The 25,426-nt window shown below is 42.1% G+C and overlaps 1 protein-coding gene across 2 annotated transcripts in view; it reads right to left on the reverse strand.

Annotated features, from left to right (window-relative positions):
• Positions 1-827: 827 nt before the first annotated feature.
• negr1 (neuronal growth regulator 1) overlaps positions 828-25,426 on the reverse strand; it is a 167,264-nt gene continuing 142,665 nt past the window's right edge. For both annotated transcript variants that reach the window (XM_037769190.1, XM_037769189.1), the window contains one exon: positions 828-2,566. In XM_037769190.1, the coding sequence (XP_037625118.1) occupies positions 2,466-2,566 (101 nt within the window). In that variant the 3' untranslated portion in view covers positions 828-2,465. The remainder of the gene's footprint in view (positions 2,567-25,426) is intronic.

Below are 25,426 nucleotides of genomic sequence, written 5' to 3' on the forward strand. Positions count from 1 at the left end.
TAGAAAGATAAGTCAGCTACTGGTTTATGAACATTCGATAAGCAGTAATGAGTTGTATCTTATTGAGAGCTTCTGGAAGTGTCCTTCTAAAGGAGGTTAATTTGATGTCTATGGTACTATTAAGGCATTACAGTACAGTATCTCTGTTTACACCATGAATTGAAGATACTTGAGGATGAATATGCCATGTCGAAAAAGCAAACCCTTTACGATAACAATTGTTTTCTGGAGCCTTGATATGGTTGATTTCAGTGAACAAAAAGCCACATTTTTCTCCTATTAAACGACCTCATGGTTTAATGTATTCTCCGCTGGACATTCACTGATCAGCTGTTTGGATAAAATGGACTCTCGTCTCGGAGGAACCGTTAGCACCTTAGGCCATGTTTGTAGCGATGGAGCTTTATTTTGTGTTCTGTTGCTCATTATTAATATAAGAAGGACTCAGTTTGGAGGTTTTTGCCAAGTTCACATTACACGACTTTCAAAGTCGTCAATCGCTGTACTATTCAAACTACATAACTTCCTGTGTTGTAATCGGGAGTTTTTAATGGTCATGTTGTGGTTTTCACACAGCATGACTGACTGGCGACAGGGGAGTCACACACTACAAGATCTTTCACCGGGAGGAATCCCTGATGAGGTCTCCAAACTGTGTTTTTGTCACGAAAACACGCGAGAAACACACGGTAAATGACACATTGCTGATGTAGTTGTTGGGAGATGTTTAAAAAATAGCCTGTTTCCACACTCTTTTTTTTACTATTTATTCCTCTAGGTGCAACAACAACTTTACTACGCTTTCTCATTTGCTGTAGCTCGTGGCCGGAGTCCCCGACAGGTCCAGATATTTAGCATGCTAGATATCTGGAATGTGTCTGCGAGGCATTGGCGAACCTCTCGGCGCGCGTCTTTGAGCAGTTCACACATGACGCTCGAGCGGCAATGTGCGAGTGGCGAGGCAACGCGGATTTAATCTAGGGCTTTTGTCGGGGAGCTTCAAAAACAAAAACAAAAAATGGAAAATCAGGGTTAAAGTTGTGTAGTGTGAACTCGGCATTATTTATACTTTTTCTTTTAGATCATATATGTTGCCAGAAATCTTAAGTTACATGACCTATGGCTCTCTGGATGTCCTTTATTTGTTTACTGGTGCAATGAAGTAGATATATTTACTATAAAAGAGACTATATTTAAGTATTGAATTATCTGTAAAAAAAAAACAGGGGAATAAAGTACCGTGCTGCAGAATGCTGCTTTCCCAGAGTCCATTATTTAAGTATCATGCCAAAAGTTGAAGCCAAAAACTTCGAGCGACCTACAGTGTGCAGCTGTGGGTTTTCCAGCCAGTCGATGATCAGTGAGCACACAACAAATTCAGAGGCAAGACGCTCTGCTCAGACGCCCACTGGAGGTGGCGCGTTTCAAAGAGCTGAGAAAAGCTCGGGCTCTGCTTTTTCTTCTCAGCTGCAACAGTTTGTTGTGACATTCACGTTATGTGGACTCTCTGAAAGGAAAAAAAAAAATATGGAGTATATACTGTGGTTATTTATATTTTCAAGAAAAATGTAAACATAGGGCAACGATGTTCCTCCCTTCATACTGTACAAAGTCATGGACTGTGTTAATGCTCTTGGTCGAATGAGAAAAGCTGGTCCCACTTTAAAACAAAAGCCTACACTATATTAAAATATAAAGATACAATACAGTATACTTTGCTACTTTGACGGCCGCCTGATCAAATCTGTTAGGCAGGCATAGTAACTGAAGGACCCATTTCAGAATACAACAAAGCACACCTTCAACACTGTTCATCCATCTATTGAGTAATCATGACAATACAGGTCCTGAAAAAGCCCTGCCTTTATGTTCTTTTGATTTTTTTTTCTGTTTTTTTCTTTTTTAAGCACACTCCATATTCAGAATTTGTATTGTTAGGAATCTAAATGTCTTTCCTTTGTTCAACAACCCATAATACATTCAATACAACATTGGTATGGTAATTCTGTGTACTGAGAGACTTGGCACAATTGCTTCTTTTTAGCCATGTACAAAAACGGATGAAAATGTCAATTATGCGCCGTCGCCTCCCAGAGAAAGAGGCATGAAAGTAACTTGTTTGGGAAGTTTGGGGGCTTTTTGATATGATTGGAAGTGGGGTGGGGTGATGGGGGATGGGGGGGGGGGGGCGAGCACTGATTCACAATCAATCAGAAAATAAGAGAGGAAATAATAATAATAATAATAAAAATAAAAAAAACATCATAGTATTTACATGACAGAAATTTCACCAAAAAAAGCAAAGAAAATAAAAAGAAAAATTTCCCCACACAAAGTAACGCTGATTATTTTCCCCATCATCACGGCTTTTCAACAAACTGTACCAGATTGGACTCCAGCCTTCAGCAATGTCAAAAAGGATTCATAAATGCTCTCGACAGTCATTGTGTCTGGACTGGCCTCTGCTAGTACACGCTGATGAAGGAGGAGAGAGCCAGGACCAGGTATTGGCAGGCCAGCGGGACGTGCGCGCTTCCTGTGCTCCCATAGGGTGCAGTGTTGGGCGCTGTGGACAGGAAACAAGAGAAGCTCTGATTAGTTGTGATTGCGCTTTCACCATTTTGAAAACCCGCAGTCAGTTTAGTATGGTGCTTCCAAATGAACTGCAATTACTGTGCTACTTCGGCTGTTTGGAGTCGGTTCCTCCGTTTTGTAAGAGAAACTCATACTTCATAAGACTGCTGCTGCTGCTGCTGTATATGCTGAACAGTGTTGGAAGAAGTTCTCACATCCTGCACTTAAATACAAGTACCAACACCACAATGTAAACATACTGCATTAGAAAAAAATGCACTTAAAATCCTACTAAAGTAAAAAAAATGTTGTATCAAAGCATAAACAGAATACTACTGTTGTACCTGGTTGAGGTGGAGCTTGTTTTAAGTGGTTTATATATACAGTTTATAAGGTGCAGTGGTTCCCAACCTGGGGGTCGGGCCCCTCCAAATTGTCATAAGATAAATTTAATCATATCAAGCTTTAAAGAGGACCTACTATACTAATTTTCGGCTGCATATTGTATTTTGGGTTTCTACTAGAACATGTTTACATGCTTTAAGCATGAAAAAAACACTTTATTTTTTCTCATACCGGCTGTGTTGCAGCACCTCTTTTCACCCTCTGTCTGAAACGCTCTGTTTGAGCTCTTGTCCCGCCCTCCCAAAAAGCCTAGTCTGTTCTGATTGGTCAGCTGGCCAACTTTTGTGATTGGTTAACTGAACCAAACTCTTCGGACTCCGTTACAGCTCCGCTCTAAGTAGCTTTGTTTCAGGGCGTGCCAAACTAGCCACGAGAAAAGGTACTATGCAAATGTGTTACTTGGTGACATCACCATGTTACAGAAGGAAAATGCAGGACTTCAATCAAGGTGTTTCAAGCAGTTCAGGAGCAGCGTTTCACTTTGGCGCAGACTTGTAACTTTGCAGACCTTTTACATGCACAAAAAACTATATAACACAAAAATGCATAATAGGTCGTCTTTCATCATGTCAAGTCAGGTTAAGCAAATTTAAAAACAACAAATGTTGACCAAAGTGCTTCACAGAGAGAAAAATAATGATCAAAATATAGGCAAAGTATAGGCATAAATATAGGCATAATTATGGATAACATTTTGGATGCATTATATAAACACAATTGGTGCTGCTGGGGTAGGAAAGAGGAAGAAAAAATACAATTCTGCAACAATATTTTTTGGATTATTCTCTAAACTTTGCTTTGTGTGAAATATAGGAGAGTTTTACATCTTTGGCCATCAAACAGTTATTTAAATGAAACCTTGTGAGAAAGTTAAGAGAGGAAATCACTCTTTGGTGGAACTGCTGCTAACAACTCAGTAGACATAAGTTTTTTTCAATGCTTATTATCTATTTTCTTAATGTAAAATCTTCAAAGCCCCTACACACTCGTAGTCCACTAATACAGGTCTTTAGACTAACAGTATGTTGAGGGCTTGATTGACAGCTCTCTCATTCTCATTTTGTTACGGCTGTACTGTAAGGGGCGGGACAACTTACCCTGTTATTATTCTTATTGGTCCATAGATTCAACCTGACTAAAGGTCTAATGAGTAATTGAACACACCTGTATGGGTGTGCGAGGCCTTTAATCTAAAAAGGATCTACAGTAGACCTTTTTCACGGAAGACATTTTGACTTGTCGCAGCGGGAAAAGCACGGGTGTAAATAATTAATTTAATGATGGCTGAATTCCATTTCGCTGCTTTGATTTCAGGTTCCTGCTGTCGTGCATGCCGGCTCATCGCTATACTCTCACTGGAACACTTGAATAGCACAGAGCCATCGTTATGGGACACCTGTTATGTGCTTTTCCTACAATGACAAGTGAAAAAGAAGCAACATTAAATGAACCACTACCTCAAAAATTGTAGTGCACTGCTTGATTAAATGTACTTTTGTTACTTCAGATTCTCTAAACTACTTTTCTTCCATCTCATCTTTTTCTAGTTTCGAAACTCTTTCCTCTCTTTCATATTAGAGGCACAAAGAAAGCCATCAGTGGAGAGAGAGAGGAGAATAAATGAGGGCGACACGAGGTCTTTTTCTCCACATTCCTGTCGGGAGGGCGGCTTTGTTTTTGTGCTGTTTGTGTTTCTCTGACCAGCAGACAGCCACAGTAATATGAACAGGTCTCTCTGGAGAGCTGCGTCAGGCGGACAGAGAGGCAGAGAGGGCAGCCTTTCATTTGGAGGGGCTACTCTGCCTCCCTCCTCAACACGGACACACACTCTTTTAGTTTGTAGCTCAATAAAGCACACCTCACAGGTTACAAAACATGCTCTCCCTCCGCACACACACACACACACACATACACATATACCTGAATGTACGGGTCACATGCATGCCTGCACACACACACTCACACACAAGGCGAGGCAGTGCAAACAAGCTCTGCTCTACCAGGGGAAATCATGTGGTGCACAGCCCATATCAGCAGGGTGCCTCTCTTTACACAGCCATGTAATTAGTTCACAATGTAACTCCTCTGATGTGGACCTCACGTTGCACAAACGCACCGAGCAAAGCGAAACAACAAAAATAACACACACACGCACACGGATGCAATCGTGAACATATACAGTCTAAAAAGTCCTTTTTCTTGAGGTTGTTGTTATCCCCACTGTGCTCCTATTATTGTGGCCCGGGTATTTATTCAATGAGAACCCGCGCTGGATGTCATTAGAGTGGCATATGGCTGTTGTTAAAATAAATACAATGATGCAGAGATTGATCTTTTTATACCAACATAATAGCTTTGTGGGAGACAATTTTCACAGGAAGTGCCAGGGAAAGGGGGGAAAAAAAAGACAGGCACGCCATTATCACCTGACACAGCACTGCTTTTACCTGATATTTTCGAGCATTATTCGTCGGCACTGAAGTTGTTTACCTATTAGAGTGAAAACTATAGCTCCACTGACGGATGGAGAAAAAAAAAGGGAAAAGTGGTGAATAGAGGAGCACAAATGGGTGCAAATTTTGATGATGTGTGTGTTCGTTCCCCCTCCTCTTCCTCCTTTCTATCTTTGTCTCCCCTTTCTACCTCATTCTCACTCTTTGTATCCCTCCTCTCTCTCCCTCTCTCTCTCTCTCTCTCTCTCTCTCTTCTCCTATCCAAAGTACAGGATAATGACACAGTTTTCCTGGGCTGTGAGAGCGAGCCGAGAAATGGTAACCATAGCAACAGCTCCTGTCCTGCTCAGCCGGCCCAATGTTGCCGGAGCCTGAGTGCGCTGCATTGTGCTAGCCACGCTAGCGAAATCATTTGGGTTGTGTTTGTGTGTTCATGTGTTTGTGGTGGTGGGTGGGGAATAGGCAGATGTCACTGTTTCCCTTCTTCTTCTCCTCATCTGATCAGTGTCAGTGTAGCTTCTGGCTCGGTAAATGCTGCAGTAATCACGTTAATATCTTGTACACTTTTTCGTGCAGCAGTTCAGGGAGCTCAGAAGGTAATTACTGGATCGCTGCTATATATGACTAATGTTGACTGGGCTGGAGAGCGTAACAATAAAGCCCTCAGTACTTCAGGAGGGGAAGTGTTAAGTGAGGTTGGGGGATAGTCTGCATTACTGCCTCCTCACAGTGTTTGATTTTGGGCTTGTTTAATATCTCCCTGTGTCACTGCAAAAAAGCACGGGGCCTCCATTGTTTTGACTGTGTGGGTTGTAACTTGCCATTTTAATTAACTCCCCAACCAGGAACTGCCTGCAACACCATTACTCTGCTTATTAACATGAAGGGAGTAGAGAGAGGGGGAAAGAGGCAGACAGACAGACAGAAAGCGAGCGTAAAAAGAAAGGCGGATGCGGGGGAGAAGAAGGGGGGAATCAAAGGAAGAGAGAGCTGGGAGAAAAAAAAAAGACAATGATTGAAAGGGGTGCGAGAGCGAGGCTGCAGCAGCGGACAGGAGAGAGAGAGAGGAAGAGGAAGACTGACTGAGCTCTACCTCCTTTTGGGTTTGAATTTAATTGCCATGTACATCAGCAGCGAGCTACAATGAAGTACCAGAATCCCAGACAATATATCATAGAGAAACCAACAGTGTCAAGATGCGCAAACGCCGGGAAGACAAGCAGCGCTCCAAAGGGAGAGGACTGGAGGAGATAAGTGGAGATGAAAGCGATACGCTTCAATTACTGTTTTGCAACCGAATTGAAATGAAAAACTAAAGCCTCCCCAGCTCTATAGCCAGAGTCATATGAAAATAACAATCCCTGGTTCTCTCTCCTCTGATTCTGGATTGAAGCCATCAGCTTTAAATAGTACGAGCGAGCCACACTCTCTCTCTCCATCGTCCTTTCCCTCCCCCCTTCCCATCCAAATCTCCATCGACAGCAGTTTTGTCACCCACATATCATATGCACAACAAATACTAAAGCCCTGAACCTCGGTCACTGTTGACACAGATAATGAATCATACTGAAATATGCAACAGTGACAACTCAACGCGGGGGTTTGTTTTGAGTACCATCTCGAGTGTTGTGCACCGTAATTCACTGGAACGTAGTGTGAGCTCCTTTTCCCTTCTTCTTCTTGTCAGCCCTCTAACCGTCACACACGCTGGGTTCGAGCTCCATTCAGAAATCATCAATCTTGTAAGTTTTCATACATGTTCCACAACCAGAGGGAACAGAACGGTATCTGTTGTTGTTGTTTATGTGTTGGATTAAGTCTCCATTTCATTCATTTTGTCATTTAGCGCATGATTCATCCCTCGAGTTGGTCGCATCCTGTCACGAGGGGCAGCGCAGACGGCAGCCAGCCAGGCAGCATCCCAATCCCCCCGAGGACATTGCTTCAGAGATGGGCTCCTCCGAGCAGGAGGGTGGGGGAGGGGGTTCAGTGTCCTTGACCATCAATCAGTGGCCTCGGGTCCTCCCCCCGCAGCTCCCAAGGGAGAGCCCACATGAGACACTCTTGAGCCAGAACTGATCCTGTACACACCACGCTGTAAATCGGGCTAAATCCCTCTACATGCAAGGTTCACAGCAACCACCAAGGGTGTCTTTAACACAGCACAAACTAAAAGCAGTTTGTTTTTTTTCGGGGTGGAAAACTGCGCTGGTGTTCGGTTAAAGAGTACAAATGGAACATCATGCGACGCTCGTGACATTTGATGAGGGGATGCCGCGCCTTCAAAAGAATGTGCCGCCGCTCCGTCGTCTTTTTAAATGCTCGCAACGCCGTCGCGATCAAGACATTTTCCACGCTTTACCACACTTCAATCCACTGACAGTGAAATACGCTCATTCCCCCTCCGCCGCTCATCCCGTACACCCTCTTGCCTGTAGCAGCCCTGCCATATTGAGTTGCTGCACAATTGACTTGCCGACCCATCAGCCCATTCATCCATTTTTTCTCTCTCTCTATTCCTCCTGTTCTTGTACAAGCAAAATGTTCATCATGACCTGATATGATGTTCAAAACTCATCACCTCCGTCTCCCGCTATGATCATCACACACTGCTGCTCCGCGGAGCCCTCGTTTCGCACGGACCTTTGAGCTCATTAGCCCTACCAATCGTTTGCATTAGTGCTAGTAATGAAAAGCCTCCATTAATAAGATGGCCTTCAGAGATCATTTACTCTCCTCCGCCTCCCAGTACTGCCATATCCTCGCTCCATCCCTCCCTCCTGCCCTTTTTCCCTCCACATCCTGGTACCTGCCGGTTATCAACGCCCAGCAGAATGCTTTTTGGGCCTCTAATAGCTCCTCTCGGCATCAGTATCTAAGCGGAGAGTGAATGCGTGAGAGGGACGGGTCACCTGATAGCTCACTGAGTGAGCCGGGGGCTCTCGATTGCAGGCAGGCTCTGGCCTTCAGCTTGACTTAATCAACGCCTCTGTGGGGTATCTGGACACATAAGAGAGCCCTCGGCACAGCGTGAGCTGGAGGAAGGAATCCCGACAGAGAAGACATTTACGGCCATTCGCCGCACAGATACTGTTCCTTTTCATTATTGATCGACTTCTCACTTTCGCAGTCTCTCTTTCCTCGCTCCTTTCTTAAAACAGAAGGTGTATTTATTTGAGCTGAAGAGTGAAGATATGAGTCTGGCATCCAAAAATTCGGAGTGACCTACACCTATGTTTATTGCACCTATCAATTCAAGGACGTGCTTTATGCGGGAAATCAATGAGCTTGCAAATGATGTACTTTATATGCACGCCTGATGGATAAATCTCCATTTTTCAAATGTTTTATGAATTTTCCCTTGTAGTTTTTTTTTTTTTTGCTCTCTCTCTCTACTCTTTCTAAATTTAGAGGGTAAATCCACATCAGCACGTTCTGGGAATAAACAAAGTACAGTGTGGATTGATACTTTAAGCGAGCGTTTTTAATCACAGCATTTCCAAAAGCATAATTACTCCATGACTTTGGCTGCTTCCTGCTAAATCTGTTTAATGTTAGAGGCTTAATAAAATGCACAGGGACACAAACAAATGGAGTCAGCATGTAGCAAATTCATGCAGCCCCACTTTCCCTTTCTCTCCCTCTCTGTCTCTATAATAATCTCCCTCTCATATTTGGGTCTCTCACTCTCACTATCTCTAATAGCTCCCAATGCACTCGTCTCTCTCTTTCACTTTTTAATGCTTATCAGGGTTTTATTTCTGTGCGCGAGCCCTGCTGCGGGCCCAAGGATTTCGCTGAGTCAGCCGTTGCTTAGCTACTGCGCCCGTGTGATGACAGCGACAGTCTGGCCAGTTTATGAGAAATGCCTTACGACAAACCGACGCTCCTTGCATCTCCATGAGCTGCTCCATCAATGTGGCCCGATAGCATCTGATCTCCAAGCAGGAGACAACCCTCCCCTTCCTGCCCTTTCCGTTCCGCCCGGCTCCTTCGCCTCTAGCCTCCTAAAATAGCAATTCGCTGTTATGTATGTAGGATTATGATAAGACAGCTCCCTTTTATCAATTTCCATTATGGTGCTGATAACACAGCAGGCCTGAATGTTGAGGGTTAAGTGCATTTTCTTCTTGATGGATATGAGATAACTTTATCACTGCAGACTGCCTGGTTATCACAGCTCACCTGGGGCTAGTCGAACCTGAGTGGAATTTGCTCACGCCGAGCATTTTCTGCACGAGCACACGAGCTGCGAGCCGGAATTTGCTCAGATGGTCATACTGTATACAGAGCGATCCATATTTTTTGTTCATATTTACCTACCCTGAGCTGTTAATTGATTTCTCTCAGATCAATTCAGTGGTTTACAGAAATTGTTGGACCAAAAAGGGCCAAATCAATTGCCAAGTGATTAGCATGTGCAGTGGATTATTTCTAGCCGAGGCGCTGCATAAGGCTCGAGGCGGCGTGGAGGCGAGGCACAATTCAATGGAGGCACATGCCATATGTTTACGTTAATTATTTCTAGCTCAAAGTCTGCTTTGGATAGTGTACGCCCATAGGCTGTGTGAGTGTCACACATGAAATATTCCTTTATTACGCCAAGACAGAACCCGAGGCAGTGAATGCACTCCAGTCGCTACTCCGCACCTTGTTGGTGGCTGCCTGCGGGAGGTTCAGATAAAAGCTATAGAGTCCTGAAGTGAGCACCATTGATTCACAGTATTTTATACAGCAGTTGGAGACTGTACAGGTCAGGCACCGCCTCTCTCTAACACACACAATACCAAACTCAGTCTGATCTATGTGTGTGTGAATAACCTCCTTTCTCACACACTGGGAATCTGTTAAGTGGTTAACATTTCAAGGTCTCAGGCCTGGATAGAAACATTCACAACCGTCCAGCATCTCCTGCAACAATGTGCGCTGCAACAATGTGCGCCGCAGCTGCGTGGATAATTTAAAACAGAACTAAACAAAACACAAAAAATGACCCTCTTGTCGCATGTTGCTTTGGGAGATTGCAGTCTGGAATGAGAATGAATCCTTTTTTATACTGAGACTAGAAAACTAATTGTGGTGCTGTTAATTAATTCTTAATAGCCTCTGTCTGCTGTCCTGCACTAAAGATGGGCTGCACTAAAAAGGCAAAAAACTAAGTCACTAATGTCAGATGCAGTTAATCTGGATAATGTATTTAAAGCTGCAGTGGGTAGAAATGGAGCAAATATGATTTAAAAACGTCACTATATCCTGACAGTATAGTGCATGAGACAGGCAATCTGAAAAAAATCATGTGCCTCCGGTGTCCTCCGGCGCTCCTAATGGCATCTACAAGATTTCACAGACCGGAGGAAAACAACCAATCAGAGCCGAGCTGGAGCCTTGCCGTCTCTGAGCAGCTGTCAATCACTCATAAACTCCAATCAAACGATCAAACTAGGCAACGCTGATCAAATATGAATCAATATTCTACTATAATTCCTATTTCTTATCTTGGAGTGTACTGTTGTAGCTGTAAAATGAGAAAGTTTGTAGCCATGTTGAGATCAGTTGAGGAAATACCAAGCAACGCCCACCAGCGAGAGCACAGCAAATAGGAACACTCTCTCTGAAATGACCTGTGATTGGCCAAAGTAGATTTTTTAAAGCCTAAAAACAGTGCCATGAGGAGGTGCAGAAGTAAAATGTTCTCACAGAACACTTGAATTACAATATGAGTTTTTGCCCAATGATGCCAAAAATAATCTGCCTACTGCAGGTTTAAGGCAGAAATTAAGAGTGAAATTGACGTGTGTCACATTGATGCTCTTCGTCTTGACATTTCTGTGGGATCACTGCAAACGGGAGGAATGAAACACGAAGGATCTGGCTTACTGAAGTTCTGATTTACATTACGATGGATAGGCCTTCTTTATATAGTCCTACAAACAGCACAAGAAATGTAGTGTATGTGCTTTAGGCCTTTACCCACCGGGGGCGTGACGAATAAATTACATGAAAATGCGAAATACTCGCCTGCAAATATTTTGCATCAAAAGTGTTGCAGTTGCAACACGTTTTCAATAAAAGGTTTGAACAGAATTGCGCAGGCAGAGGCCAAAATCTGGATCCTATTGACCCAGAGCAGCATCTGGCAGTCTGTCTGAGGTAAATTGTTGTAAAGCCTAAACAACTGTAAGATATTTTAGTTTCCTTTTAACGAAATGCTCTGAGTAAATTTGCCTCTGGTAAACACTTACGCAGTGTATATGTCTAGGGCTTTTATTTTGAAAGGTAAGAACAGAAGGAGTGGATCTGGTCTGCGCTGCCTTTGTCAAGGTTGACAGGAGTAATAAAGTTTGCCGTTTTGATTTGGACTATGGAAAATCTGTGTTGTGTACGTATTGAATATATCCGTTCCGTACAATGTGATCGGTTGATGCCTTTTATTAGCAGTGCAAAAAGCTCAGAAAAATCGACCTTGTTCTGAAAAAAAATCACACCGCTTTTTCGCCATGTAATATTTGTGTTCTGTGTGAAAGTGTTCATGACAAAAACAACAATTCGAAAAAATATATATTGACGTGCGATTAAAAAAAATGTCCCCAGTGTGTAAAGGCCTTTAGGCAGTGGTGGAAGATGAAGTTTTTTATAGGTATTTTTGGAAACATTTGCTTAAAGTATCAAAAGTAAAGGTACTTATGCAGACAGATTGATGGATGATAGATGCATTAAGATGTAAACAGCGTTTTAATGTTGTAAATGTTGTTCTTTTGGTAGTTTAATCTACACCAGACACTACCTTTTTGAGAAGGGTTAAGCCAAAGAGAATGGGAGTCACTGGTTTAATCTGTAAAAATGAACTGTATTCTCTAAACTCTTTATCTAAATGAAAAGTAACTAGGAACTATAACTGTCAGATAAATGTAGTGGAGTAAAAAGTACAATATTTCCCTCAAAAATGTAGTGGTGTAGAAGTATTCAGTACCATAAAATGGAAATACTCAAGTAAAGTACATTCATACCTGTACTAATGTACTGCTTAGGCAATACCAAAAAAAAAAAATGTGGCTATAGGCCCATCCGCACAGGTCTGGCTGCTTTTTAAATGCGTCAGGAAATCAAAACAGTTTAAGCGTCGACATTTCAAGGTGGTCTGATGCACCACGAAATGCTGCCAAATAAAAACAATGGGTGCATTTGAAAGTTAAGTGTGATGCACATCCAATTTGAGTGCGTTCCAGGCTTTAGACCGCTATTTGGAAGTGCTGAGTTGTGTGCACTCCGTGCAATGACAATGAATGACTGGGATGTAAGGGTTGTATGAATAAAAGGCAGACGATATCACCTCACACTGAAATGTGTCAGATCCTAAAAAAAAGCCCTTAACTCTTATCTGCTCCTCCACATACACCCCCCCTCCCCTCACTCTAAATCCACTTTAGCCTTTCCTCTGCAGGCTTATCCTCCCTGTCACACTGACACTATCGATATGCAACGTTCATGGTTGCATAAATATCAGAACTGATGACGGTGACACATGCTCTTTCCCTTTGATGTGGGACTGCGCTCGGTGACTGCAGCTCCCAAGTCTGTGAGTACCACTCTCTCTCCGCCTTTGTGTTCCAGTTTTTCACATGAGGTCAAACATTATTGACTGGAATCACTGAGGGGAATAAGTCTGCGTTTACCGACAAATTGGACTGGTGGATTGACCCTTGGTTCAACTCAGCTGGGTACCAGGAGCAGCAAATATCAATACGTCTGGTAAAGCCCGTCCTTTCCTCTTAATCGCCTCCACACTGGGGTCGCCGTTTACTTTGGTTTCCAAAACAGCCACCCGCTCTTCCATGGATAACAATTTGCTGTTCACTGCCATCAGTTGTTGTTTCACTTCAGGAGCAAAACGAACTGAGTCTTCTTCTTTTTTAGTTTTAATGGCGGTTGGCAAACCAGCTTATAGGTGCATTAACTCCACCTGTTGGACTGGAGTATGGAGCAGCAAAAACAACAACAAATAGATTATCTTTATTATTCCTGTTGCTTTTTAATAATTAATTAGAGGATTATGTTCTTTCAATGATATCTTTCCGAGCAGATTTCCCAACGTAACGTGTTTTTCACAAGCGGCAACCTCAGGTGCTGAAAAATGAAGCCGACGCGGTGCCAAACACTGCAGTCGAGGCTGGCTCCAAAAGTGAGTCAATCCCCATAGACCCCCATGTTAAAATGCCCAACTTTACAGCAGAAATAAATATGTTTACAGCCTGGTACAAAAAACAGTATAAATCCATGGTTTTTCATCAATTAGTCCTAATATTAATTCCCTTCCTTCTTCATCATATCTGTTGCAATGTATAGTCCAGTAAGGTGCTTGCCGATTCTGTGGAGTGTTTGATTTAATCCTGTATTTCCTTTTCTCAGAAGAGTAATGACCATCTCTTCCCGTGGGCTCCCGCTCTGTATTCCACCAACGCCTACATGTCTTTTAATACTGTAAAGATGTCTTTCTGTGTCACTTAAGTCCCAGTATTCCTGCCAGGTTCTGCGCATAACTGAGTCATCTTGTGAGACAGCCCACTCACAGCATTCAGCAGTTGACACAAGTGACTGACTGATTGGAAAGTATTGTTGAAATAAAGTGTACTGTTTTTGTGTAACTTTTATTTAATAACATTATTGACCATTGCTAGTGGCATACAAGGTAATTAATCAAGCTACAATTTACGAGTCTATAATTATACTAGTTCAGGAAAGGGACATTTTTCAATTAGATAAAATAAAAATTGCCGAACATAAAATAAAAGTGTATATACTAAATAATAGAGACATGAACATAACTCAGATAAGGCAGTCTAGGATCATTGATTTTGTTAATATGTCTAGGGCTTTTATTGTGAAAGGTGAGAACGGAAGGAGTGGATCTGGTCAGCGCTGCCTTTGTCAAAGTTGAAAGGAGCAATAAAGTTTGCCGTCTTGGTTCGGACTAGGGAGCCTCTGTGTTGCTGTTTCATAAAAATAGGCGCAACTGAACACGTTCCGCACAACGTGATTGGTTGATGCCTTTACTTGCTCAGAAAAATCAACCTCATTCCAAAAAAAAAAAAAATTGCTTTTATTTATTCACAAAAAGTCGTTTTTTCGCCGGACAATATTCACGTTCTCTGTGAAAGTACTAATGACTAAAACAACAGTTTGAAAAAAATATATTGACGTGCAAATTAATCATGCAAAAAAACGTCCCCGGTGTCTAAATGAGATTTTCTTAAAATGGAGCTTTTACCTTTTAGAAAAAGGTCAAAACCCCCCTGCTATCCTGATTTGCATTTGTAGCTCCCAGCATTTTTATTTACAGGTGAAAGCCTCCACTGGACTAGCGGCTGTACTGCCAACCATCTCAAGCTCGTAAAACTGACAGAAATTAAAAGTCCACATCAATTCCTGGCAGTTCCTGGTAGTTTACTGTCCTGCCTACAAATTCCTGTGAACAGTTGTTAACCTGCACTTCGGCGGCAATTTACAGTGCTGCAGTGCTTTCTGACAAAAATCCTACTTTTCATGCAGTGCACACATCTCCCTTTGTAGCTGGAAACAGAGCAGATGGATTCCCATTTACATACAGTATTAATCATCAAGTTGACTCACTGCTCTCGTGACAGTGAACGTGAGTACCGGAAATGTCAGTTCAATTATATTGCATTCATACTATTAAAGGCAATTATGGCAGAATGTAAAGGGTCACAGACTAGCCATATAAAAGGAGGCTAATGCCATCTGTCGAGAAAATAATGATCAAAGTTACACCGGCAATTTAAAAAAAAAAATAAAAATGCTATTTTATTAGTAAATAAGACCCATAATCCAATCACTGGGCTCCTCTATCGTCGTTTATTTGTCCTGCATAATGTGCGAGGAAAAGAGTGAATCAAAGTTAACTAAATCTGTACTTTCTGATCACTTCTATTGTTAAAACACTATTTCCAAGTAACTATGTTATTGTATCCAAGCAACACATACTGAAACACATCATTTCCACATAACCTAGACATACAATGTCAAAACAATAACATATTCACTCTTTAAAAAAAACACTTTCCTAGATTTAATTGCAGACTTGCTAAAGCAACAGCGAGAGTTCGACCACAGATTGTGTAAGTCAACATGTAACCATTAATTTCAACTTGCTCTCCTTATATGATTCCTGACAACTGTCTCGCTTCAGTCCAACAGCGTACAGCTACATGTACATTATAATTGAATAATTTTTCACAATAAAGCCAGCATTGCTCAATCTGGAGACCTGCATACAGCACGTCTAGAAGTCTTCTGCCTCTACGGCTAGGATATGGGTGGCGATATTTTATATTATTGTCAACAAATCCCATGAAAAGACCAAAATCTTACGATGTGTTGGTTCGTCTCGCAATCCTTACCAACTTTCCATGCCTTTCTGTGGCTCGCAGCCCCAAACCCATTGGTTTCTAGTGAAGATGTTTATCTATAAAAAATGGCTAAAAAATAAATGGTTTTGTTTGTGAAAATGGATAAAATAATTTCCTCAATGTAGTTTTTTAGCAAACTTTACTGAAAAAGGAGTAAACACATTTGGGTCTCTGGGTGATTATTTATGGCACCAGCATGGTGTGTTATATCTATGTGTGGGATTGACTCAAAATAAACTGCAGTGCCCACGTTCACTGCAGTGCACCAATTTGGCTCATTAATGTGTTTTTAATCGTTTTTTGAACAAACAATGGAGCTCTATGGCACAGAGGAATATGATATATCAGCTTTTAGATACACAGACAATACTTTTTAGTGATCAATGTATTGTTGGTTTTGGTCTTTACATGGAATTTGTTGATAAATTAAATAGTATGTAACCAGACTTATTCATCAACAATAACACTATTTCCCCCCCATAAAATAGTACATGTTGCAACACTCTATGGAGGCATGCTTGTTGCTTAATTCATTGACTGAATATATACATATAGACCCTTTTACAGTACTAAGTGTACAGTTTGGTAATGGAAGTATGGCCATTGACCACCAAAGCCCGTGAATGCAACCCAAACAAATTGACTTTCCAGGTCCAGGTTTATTTGTGAAGATTATCTAGCTGAACAAAAAGTGTAGGTATCATAAACGTTTGTTTGCCACAGATCTTATTTTCTACAATAATCCAAAAGAAAATGGAAAAATCCCATTGGCTTTTTGTCGAGGGAACCAGGGCGATGCTCACTTTCTGGATTGCCTGCAAAAATACGTTATTTCTAGAGCACTCTATATTCAGCAGCCAGACATACTGTATACACGTATTTGTTGGGAGAAACCAAGAGTGTAACCTTACACCAGCTAGAAATGACGAGGTTGGAATATCGATTCTCACAATCGAACACGCGTCAACCAGACATGTTGATGTTGGTAACCGTTTTAATCCAATGTTTAAAGCTTGCGAACTCATCTGGATAGCTGGGAAAAACACCACTTCCATTGCCAACAAGTGCACACATATTTTTGTCATGACGATGGCTGTAAAAGGGTCTATACTTAGATGGTTAATAAACCACCCAAGTATATTTTTGGGTGGTTTATCAATCCCTTTTTGTCTGGTTTGGTCTGATTTGGAACAAAGAAGGGGGTTGCTAGTCGTATCAAAAACCCACATTAATCGGTCAAATGTCGACAAACAAAGCAAAAAGACACAAAAATTCAAATTTAGTGCTAGATATATAAAAGCAATGCAAATTAACAATCGTGGAAGATGGGAATAGCTCTCGGATTCTGATCTGTGCTAGGATTGCTTCCTGTTCTGGTGAAAGGCACATGGGCCCCTTTCCAGACTTTTTTAGCTGCCTCATGTTGGGACGCAGATCTGTGGCTGGAGGCCCACTGGGAGCCACCCACCATCACTAAGATCTCCCCGTGCTAGATGGTATTAGGAATAACAAATGTAAAGCAAAACGGTCTAATCCGCTCGTCTCCTTTCAAATGTGCTCAGACAAAAGCTCCTGGGATTCTTCAGTGCTAATTAACAGTGTCAACGGTGACAGGACTCTGGCTTGCGAGTAGCTCAGCCCATTGATTGTTTCGAACACGTTACAGTAATACAGCAGGAAGGGGGGACTTGAATTTAACAAAAAAAAAATGGCCGTTTATCACTTCAGACGGCCGATACAGCCTTGGAGTATTGAGTCCCGAGATTATTTTGCCAAAGGCATCTCTCAGCGTGTTCATTGACCTTTCTTCATCATTAGTGAATGTAAAGAGGGTGGATCCTTGTCAAAAGCCTTGAATAACTCATCAGCTGCGAGGCCAGGGGGACTACTAAAGGGTTAATGGTTTCTGTTTGGGGCCTTCGAGGCTTTACCCTTAAGCACTTGCATTTCAATTCCTTCATTGCATGAGAAGAGCCGAGGAGGGGAGCGAGGAACTGAGATAGCAGCGAGCTATGCTGGATGCATTAAAGTGTTTCTGCGTGTGCATGAAGAAGTGTATCATTAACTGTCAGCGGCAACCCTCCAGCCATCCACCACTAATGCATACATCCCTACATATACACACACACCACCACCACCATACTCAGATTGGCATGTAAACGCTTATACTGAATGTGTGTTGGCATGTGTGTGTGAGAGCATGTTCTGCACTCTTTATTAGCCTCTAGGGGAGAGTATCACGCATGGCGAAACAACTCACAACCTGCACTGAGAGCTTTTAGTATTAGATCCGACCACTCTAGAGCGATGCGGAGGACGCCGAACAGCTCGGAAATCGAGCCGATAGAACTAACCTTATTTAACGGCCAGACATCCAAGCCATTTCCCCAAAGAGAATGTCATTTCTGAATGTCATGACCTTTTCTAACCGCGTTTAAAAACCTCCAAGGTCTTCAAGGTGTGGTTTGTCAATAAAAAGATTCCGCCGACTCGTGAGGAGCGGTAAACAGAGAGAAAGGCGATGCATATGCTCGGCTTTTAATGGCCGGTTTATTGTAGATACTGTCATGTGTTGTTGGGCTGATTGAGAGGTTTTTCCTGAGGCTCGTGACAGTGATTGAAGCGGTGCTTGTGTGTGTATGTGTGTGTGTATGTGTAAGTGTGGTAGATGAACTTTAGTGTCCACACACAGCTTTAATAGCATAAATACAAGAGAAATGAAAAGAGAGAAAACGCTTTAGGGAGTACCTGCGTGTGTCGGTGTGGTTAAGTGTGTGTGTTTGTGCCATTTAGTGGTTGATGGGCAGTGTGGACTGATTTAAGGTTAGCGGGGAAATTGTCGTGGAGAGCTGCTCTCTCTGTCCTGGCGTCTCAGAGATAATTGTCTGCCAGAGTTAAACAACAGAGCAGCAGCACTGCTGCAGCGAGCACAGAGTTCACTGTGAGAGGGCGGAGGGGCGACACTGAAGACATCAAACTTGACAAAAGAATAAGGAAAGAATTAAAGAAAAAGACGAGGGGAAGGTGTCTCGGGTGCGATTTGAGAAGACGGTAGACAAAAATCTTTGCTGTGCCATGAGGACGGCGCGTATGGAACCACATAATCCACAAGACAATGTTTTTGAAGGTGACACAAGAAGTGCATGAAGTCAACGGGATTCATTTAGAAATCTCTCCGTGGACAAAGATAGGAATGTGCGGAATACCCTACTTAAGAAAAGCACTAGTGAGCCCTTCCATCACATTCCCTCCAGTATGATCTTGCATACAAAGTGGAGACCAAATGCGGTCAGAGTTGTGCTGTTTGTGTCGGAGGAGCTCAAATTCTGTTTCAGCCAAAGCTGGATGAAATGCAAATCAGTAGCCGAAGCCGTCTCTGATGACTGACAGGCATTTCCATGCAAGTGCTGCAGTAAGAGTTAAAGTTCAATCGATGGAGCGAGCCCCAACTAACCTGTTATGCCATGACATCAAGCTGACTGGACTCTGTTTGAGACTTAGGTTGTTAAATACCAATAACCAATACCAATGGCAAGGTGGGCAATATGGATGAGATTATGTAACACAGTTTAATTTTTCATTGCGATATTGCTATTTATTTGTCATACATTTTCTGGAAATTCCATCAAAAAACTGTTTATGGATAAATCACCAGATGTGAATGTTTAGTGAGTTAATCTAAATCTAGGCCCTTCATCATATTGTTGCAACTATCATGCATATCCAATATTGCCAAAATTGCACACAATGGTCCAATACAACAAGAGATATAAAAGCGAAAAACACCCTCGGTATAAATGGTATCATAAAATGTCTGATGGTTGACAAATTTTTATTGTCTCACCATCGTATCGCCTTCCCTTAAGCAGCTCATATAGCACATAGTTAATGATATGGATCAAATATTAGGCTGTTGCTATTTTTGCTACGGCTAATTTACTGTATGTTTTATATACAACTGAAAAAAACATATTCCGTCTCTGAGGTGTTACTAATCTGGTTGGAGAATTAAGAAGGGAAGAAAACGATTCAGCAACAGACTTAAACAATATAACAGAAGCTTAAATGCATCTCCATATCATTATGTCTGTATGTTTGATTTATTCAAGTGAAACAAATCCTAGAATAATATTTTCTCTGCATATTTGGGAGACGAGAGGTTAGCAGAGGCTGCTTTTGGAGTCAGTGGGCACAGTATCTTTACTCCTCAGGCGTCTCCCACTGTGAGTGCCAGTCAGGGTTTGTTTAGAATAGGCAAACTAATTACTGTGTAATTCCCAACACTTATCATGGAGTGACATATAGGCACCCCGTCCCTCCAAGATTCAAATACATGGGAAGAAGACATGTCATGGGTGGGTAGGATTCCTGCGGTTTAAGTATTATCAGGATAGTTGGCAACAAAGACTCAACCCCTCTGGCACAATCACATGAAAGACCAGTAATCTGTTGGCAGCCAGCTGTCATATATGAATATATATGAAACCACACAACAAGCTGCCCAGGCCTGACACCAGAAGTCACAAGTGAAGCTCGCAGGAAATGGTTGGAAAAGCGAGTTTCCCGACAGAAGCCGTGTAATAAATGCTCAGTGCACACAGTAAAATCACAGTATTGCAAGGCAGTGTTAATTTCTTCAACAGAAACAATGACTACATGATTTTCAGTTTTTGTCAGCACATTAAAAACTATAATCTGAAAAATGGACGAATGAACAAGTGATCTACCCACTGTTTTAATGCAAAGTTGTTTTAACTAACGTTACATTCTTAGAAGTAAAAATGATCAGATTTATGGACTAAATCCATACAATCCCACTGAAAATTACACGAAATAGTAACAAAACAGCTGGTACAAACTAACAAAAAACATGCAGCCCTATTGGCGCTGACATATCTAAACAGGTAAGTTAATGTTAATGTGAACATTAAAGGGGCTGCGGATGTGAATATAATATTCAATTGGTTATCTTTCATGTTTATAAGCTATCGGTAGGAATGATTGCATTTATTTTGGAGGTCAACCCCAGAGCTGTGAATAGTATAGTAGTGAACATGTGAGTGAATACAGTGCGATGCATGCAGCGGAGAGCTCAGGTAGCAGCACTAATGCCTAGTTCACACTACACGACTTTAGCCCTGATTTTCCACTCGCCGAAAGTTTTTGGAGCTCCCGGACGAAAGCCCCAGATCAGAGGCAAATCCGTGTTGGCTCGGCGCTTGCACATTGGCGCTCAAACGTTGGCGCTCGAACGTTATGTGTGAACTGCTCAAAGACGCAAGCGGAGCCGAGCACCGCATAGGCATTCCAGATATCTAGCATGCTAAATATCTGGACCTGTTGGGGACCTAAGTCGTTGTTGCACCTAGGGTGTTGGATGTTTGCATGAATAAACATACCACGTAACACAGGGACTGATCTACATTGGGGAAATAGTAAAGACGTGTGGAAACAGGCTATTATGTGAACATCAATCAACCACAACGACTTAAAGTCTCATGATTACAAGACAGAAAGTTGTGTAGTTTCAACAGTACAGCGATCTGGCAAAAGTTGTGTAGTGTGAACTTGGCTTAAGTGAGCAGGAGTGACAGTGAGTGATCTGTGTTACAATGAAACCTGTGAGATTCTGTGATGGTTGAGGGTCAACTATAGGAAAAAGAGTTCAAACAGCCAGAGTTTGGGAATGACAACTGTATTTACTAAGGACACTGGCTCTATTGTTTTACTGCTTGTTGACACCCGCACTGGTATAAATAAGTAATCAGCGCCTTTTTCTGCTAACATAGTGATAGCGCAACACATGTAACCATGGTAACTGCACGCATCAAACACAGCGACAGGTGTAACTTCGGAATTCTGAGAGGACAAAAATTAAAAATGCAAAATGAAAATGACAAAAACATCACTAAAACTAACAATAATCAATGACTACATTTTCATATCATTCATAAGAAATGAATTCAATTTTAAAAAATGAGCACTGCAGTGAGGCTTTGGTAGAAACGGCAGGACTATGCACCTTGATCCGGCAGGTCGGTGAATAATATGCAGTCCAGCTGATGTCTTAATGAAAGCTACTGCCTCAGCTGCTCATCTCTCATGAGCTGAATACAAAACCTGTGAGTGATGCAGAGACGAGCCTGCTAACCACTGAGCGAGGCTTCAAGAGTGCTTTTACTGTATTTCCAAGGGCAATGACAACATGTCCAAAGCCTTCTCTCCATTACCACTAAAAGTGTTCTCTCTTTTGCCTCAAAATTACACCCATTTAACTCTGCTGAAGAGTGCTCTCACCAGAGATGAGAGAGAGGGAGGACCTAAAGCACCACACAGTGTGAACCCACTGCAATCTACAAGTTGGCCGAAAAAGCCATCTTTTCTGATTTACCGCAGCCTCTACTGTAAGTATGTTGCTTTCTTCAATCATCCTCCTTAATGCACTAACCATTAGAGTCTGTCCAGAAAGAGAATATACCCTGGTGTCTCAATTATAGACCAAGACTGAATCTCTACAGCAGCCATTCGTGGCCATAAAAGGAAATGACTATCCATTTTCTGCTCCAGCTCTCACACAGCAAACTGCAGAGTCCTGTCTGTTGTTGGGAGCACCAAAACTCATCTTTCCAGCTGAATCGTCTTATTAATCGCCCTGACTGCTGTGGCGAGAGGGCCAATTAAAGTTGGAAAAAGATTTGAATTGACAAAAAACACTTTTCTTGTCCCCTTTAACGGCGACTTGCCTTTTGTGGTCTTTTCTTCTTATTTGCCAAACTTTCAATTCAAGACGAAGAATGCGGGGTTTTTGAAAAAAACTGTTGTAAATACGACATCAAAACTGGGGAAGTGTGTCACAGACCTGAAAGCGCTAACACAATGCATAATGTGCTTTGATCTTCTGGGTACGGTAGATGTGTGAGATTTGGTGATCTGCAAACTCTGAAAAGTTATGCTGGAGAAAAAGAATATAAGTGACAGCGACAGGGATAAAAGCACCGCCTGCAACAAGAGCTCAACTAAGAGGTGGGAATAAACACATAAAAGAGAGAAGATTCTTTGGCGCAATTTAAAAACTGGAAAGGCTCTGACAGGTCTCAGTTTTAATACCCACCACCAATATTATCCTCACAAATACGGAGAAATATCCATGGAAGATGAGCGGAGAAAAAAAAGAGTCTGTGAAATAGTTTTTATTGTTCTTCTGAAGACAGTTATTCCGTTTTCTGTTTGTGCCGCTGTGTTTCTTCAGAGCGTGCGTGGGACTGACAGCATGACCAGGTTTGCATTTAATGGCCGACACTCCTGAGGAGATGCGAAGTGGGAGAGATAATCAGAGGTAGAGAAGGAGAGCGGTACATGTGCAAACAGAGAGACAGAGAGACTCAGTGAGAGATATGTGGGGTATAATCTGCTGATGGGTGTGGGACGGGGGGGGGGGGGGGGGGGGGGGGGGGTTGAAAAGCAACCCTGAAACGAGTCTTTGCGGGGGGCAGAGACGAATAGCAAAGGCTAAGGCCCATGAAATATGGATAACAACCTGTTTATATAGTAAAGATTGGAGGGAAGAGAGGTAAGTGGGCTTTAGTGCGAGTCCAAAATGTGTTGTGAATGCTCTATGAGTAGGGCTGCTGGATTATGGCAACAACATTTTGAATAAATGCATCAATCTGGAGCGCTTTAAGAGCAAAATTAAGCGGCTAGATCCATGTGACACGGCAAAAAAGTCGGTCCGTGTTTCAAGATGGGTCGGGTGAGTTGCCAACATCGCCGCGCTGAGGACAGTCTTGCCCCGGGTGACAGTTGCCGTCCCTTCTTGCGGGGAGAGAGGGCACAGCGAGCGCTAAGCGGTGAGGTCTTTCCAAGCTGACCTAGAGCCCACCAATTCGGAGGAAATACACCCGACGAGGGCCAACGGAGCGGCCGTCCCTGACCCCGCTGAGTAGGGCGAAAGCGCACCACTGTAAGGAAAGGGGTGGGCTGGATTTATAAGACAAAACTAAACGAAAGCATCATTATGAAACGGAATGCAGCACAATCATCGTTTTATGTCGATTATCTTGTTTTCATTATCGTAATTGAAATTAGATTAACAGCACAGCCCTATCTATGAGAGTCTGGAATCAGTATTATTATTGTATTATTGTGTAAAGCAGCAGGTAGCCTTCAGAAGAACATCATCCCAATACTTAAAGTGTTTAGTACATACAGGTATGACCTGATTTAAGTCCTTCAGCTCATATTGAAAGATGAGTCTCTCCTAACACGTTCAATAACAACATTTTTTCATATAAGATGAGTAAGTTCAACTGTAATTATTCAATTTAGGTTATGATACTGCACTCAAAATACTGTCTTAGATCTAAACCAGGACGTAAGTGTGTACAATCCACGGAAATCCTCTCATTCGAGCCCTCAGAAGGCATTGCCTGTGAGTAGATGTTATGGTGATGAATTGAATATATTGGCTCATTCGTCACCGATCCAGCTATTTGGGTCAATATCGGCCCGATATCCGATCCGGTATCGTTGCATCCCTAGTTGCCATTAGACTTAAGTTGAGAGGTACAAATAATCCAAAATGGATGTAATTCTTAGGAATACTGGTTATCTTTCTTTTGGTAATCGTAACAATTGTACAATCAACATTCATTTCTGTGTTTCCGAGGTTCTTTTTAAAAAAAGTTTCCTTTTCTTGAAGCATATTTTACGTGTTTCACAATTAATTAACCAAAGCAAATAAGGAGAAAGAGACATCACTTAGTTTTAAAGCACCCTTCCCAGCACAGTAAAACACAAAATCAATTTCATTGTCGGTATCTCCCACATTTAGCTAATCAGTATTAGCACTCAGAATGTGTTTTAGGGCACTGTAATAAAAAAAGCACAGGCAGCCACAGTAAAATACAACCCAACCTGTAATGACTAATATCACACAAACAACTGAGCACCAATCAGCCAAATAGCAAAAATAACACTTCTCCTTGATTCATACTCATTAAATGAATTATAGAGAGAGAACACAAGATCATACGGTACTAATATTGTTATTAAAATAAGGGCTTTTAATTTCCAGAAACCATATGCTGTTACAGGAATGCAAATGTTGTCATAAGGCATGGGTACTGTTGATCAAATATATGAACCCTGGAACCACTGGCACACTTTGATATTTCAGAGGATCACGCTGTAAAGCTCAGGAGCACTATAAAAGGGGATAATAGTGGTCTTACTTAGTGCTGGTGTATCCTGTATAATGTGGTGCATTATGAGGAGTTTCTTACATGCAGTCACTGGAGACTTTTGTTTTCCTATTCACTTTTCGTTAGATATATAAAATGAATGAGCAAAGGAGTTTTATTTCCTGAGCACAGCCCGTGTCTGTCTTTGAAGCCGTGTACTGTAACAACAGGTTTTCGACTGCGGGGAAGCTCACCGGCTTCCAGTTCCACCGGACAAAAACCCATCGCCTATTTACACTGTCTAGGGATCTAGGGGTCAAGTATGATAGATGACATGCCATCTGCTTATCAGGCCCTCCCAGAGATGATTGGGGGAGTTAGCACTCAGGGA

The sequence above is a fragment of the Sebastes umbrosus genome, chromosome 5 (assembly GCF_015220745.1).
Source record: "Sebastes umbrosus isolate fSebUmb1 chromosome 5, fSebUmb1.pri, whole genome shotgun sequence".
NCBI lineage: Eukaryota > Metazoa > Chordata > Actinopteri > Perciformes > Sebastidae > Sebastes > Sebastes umbrosus.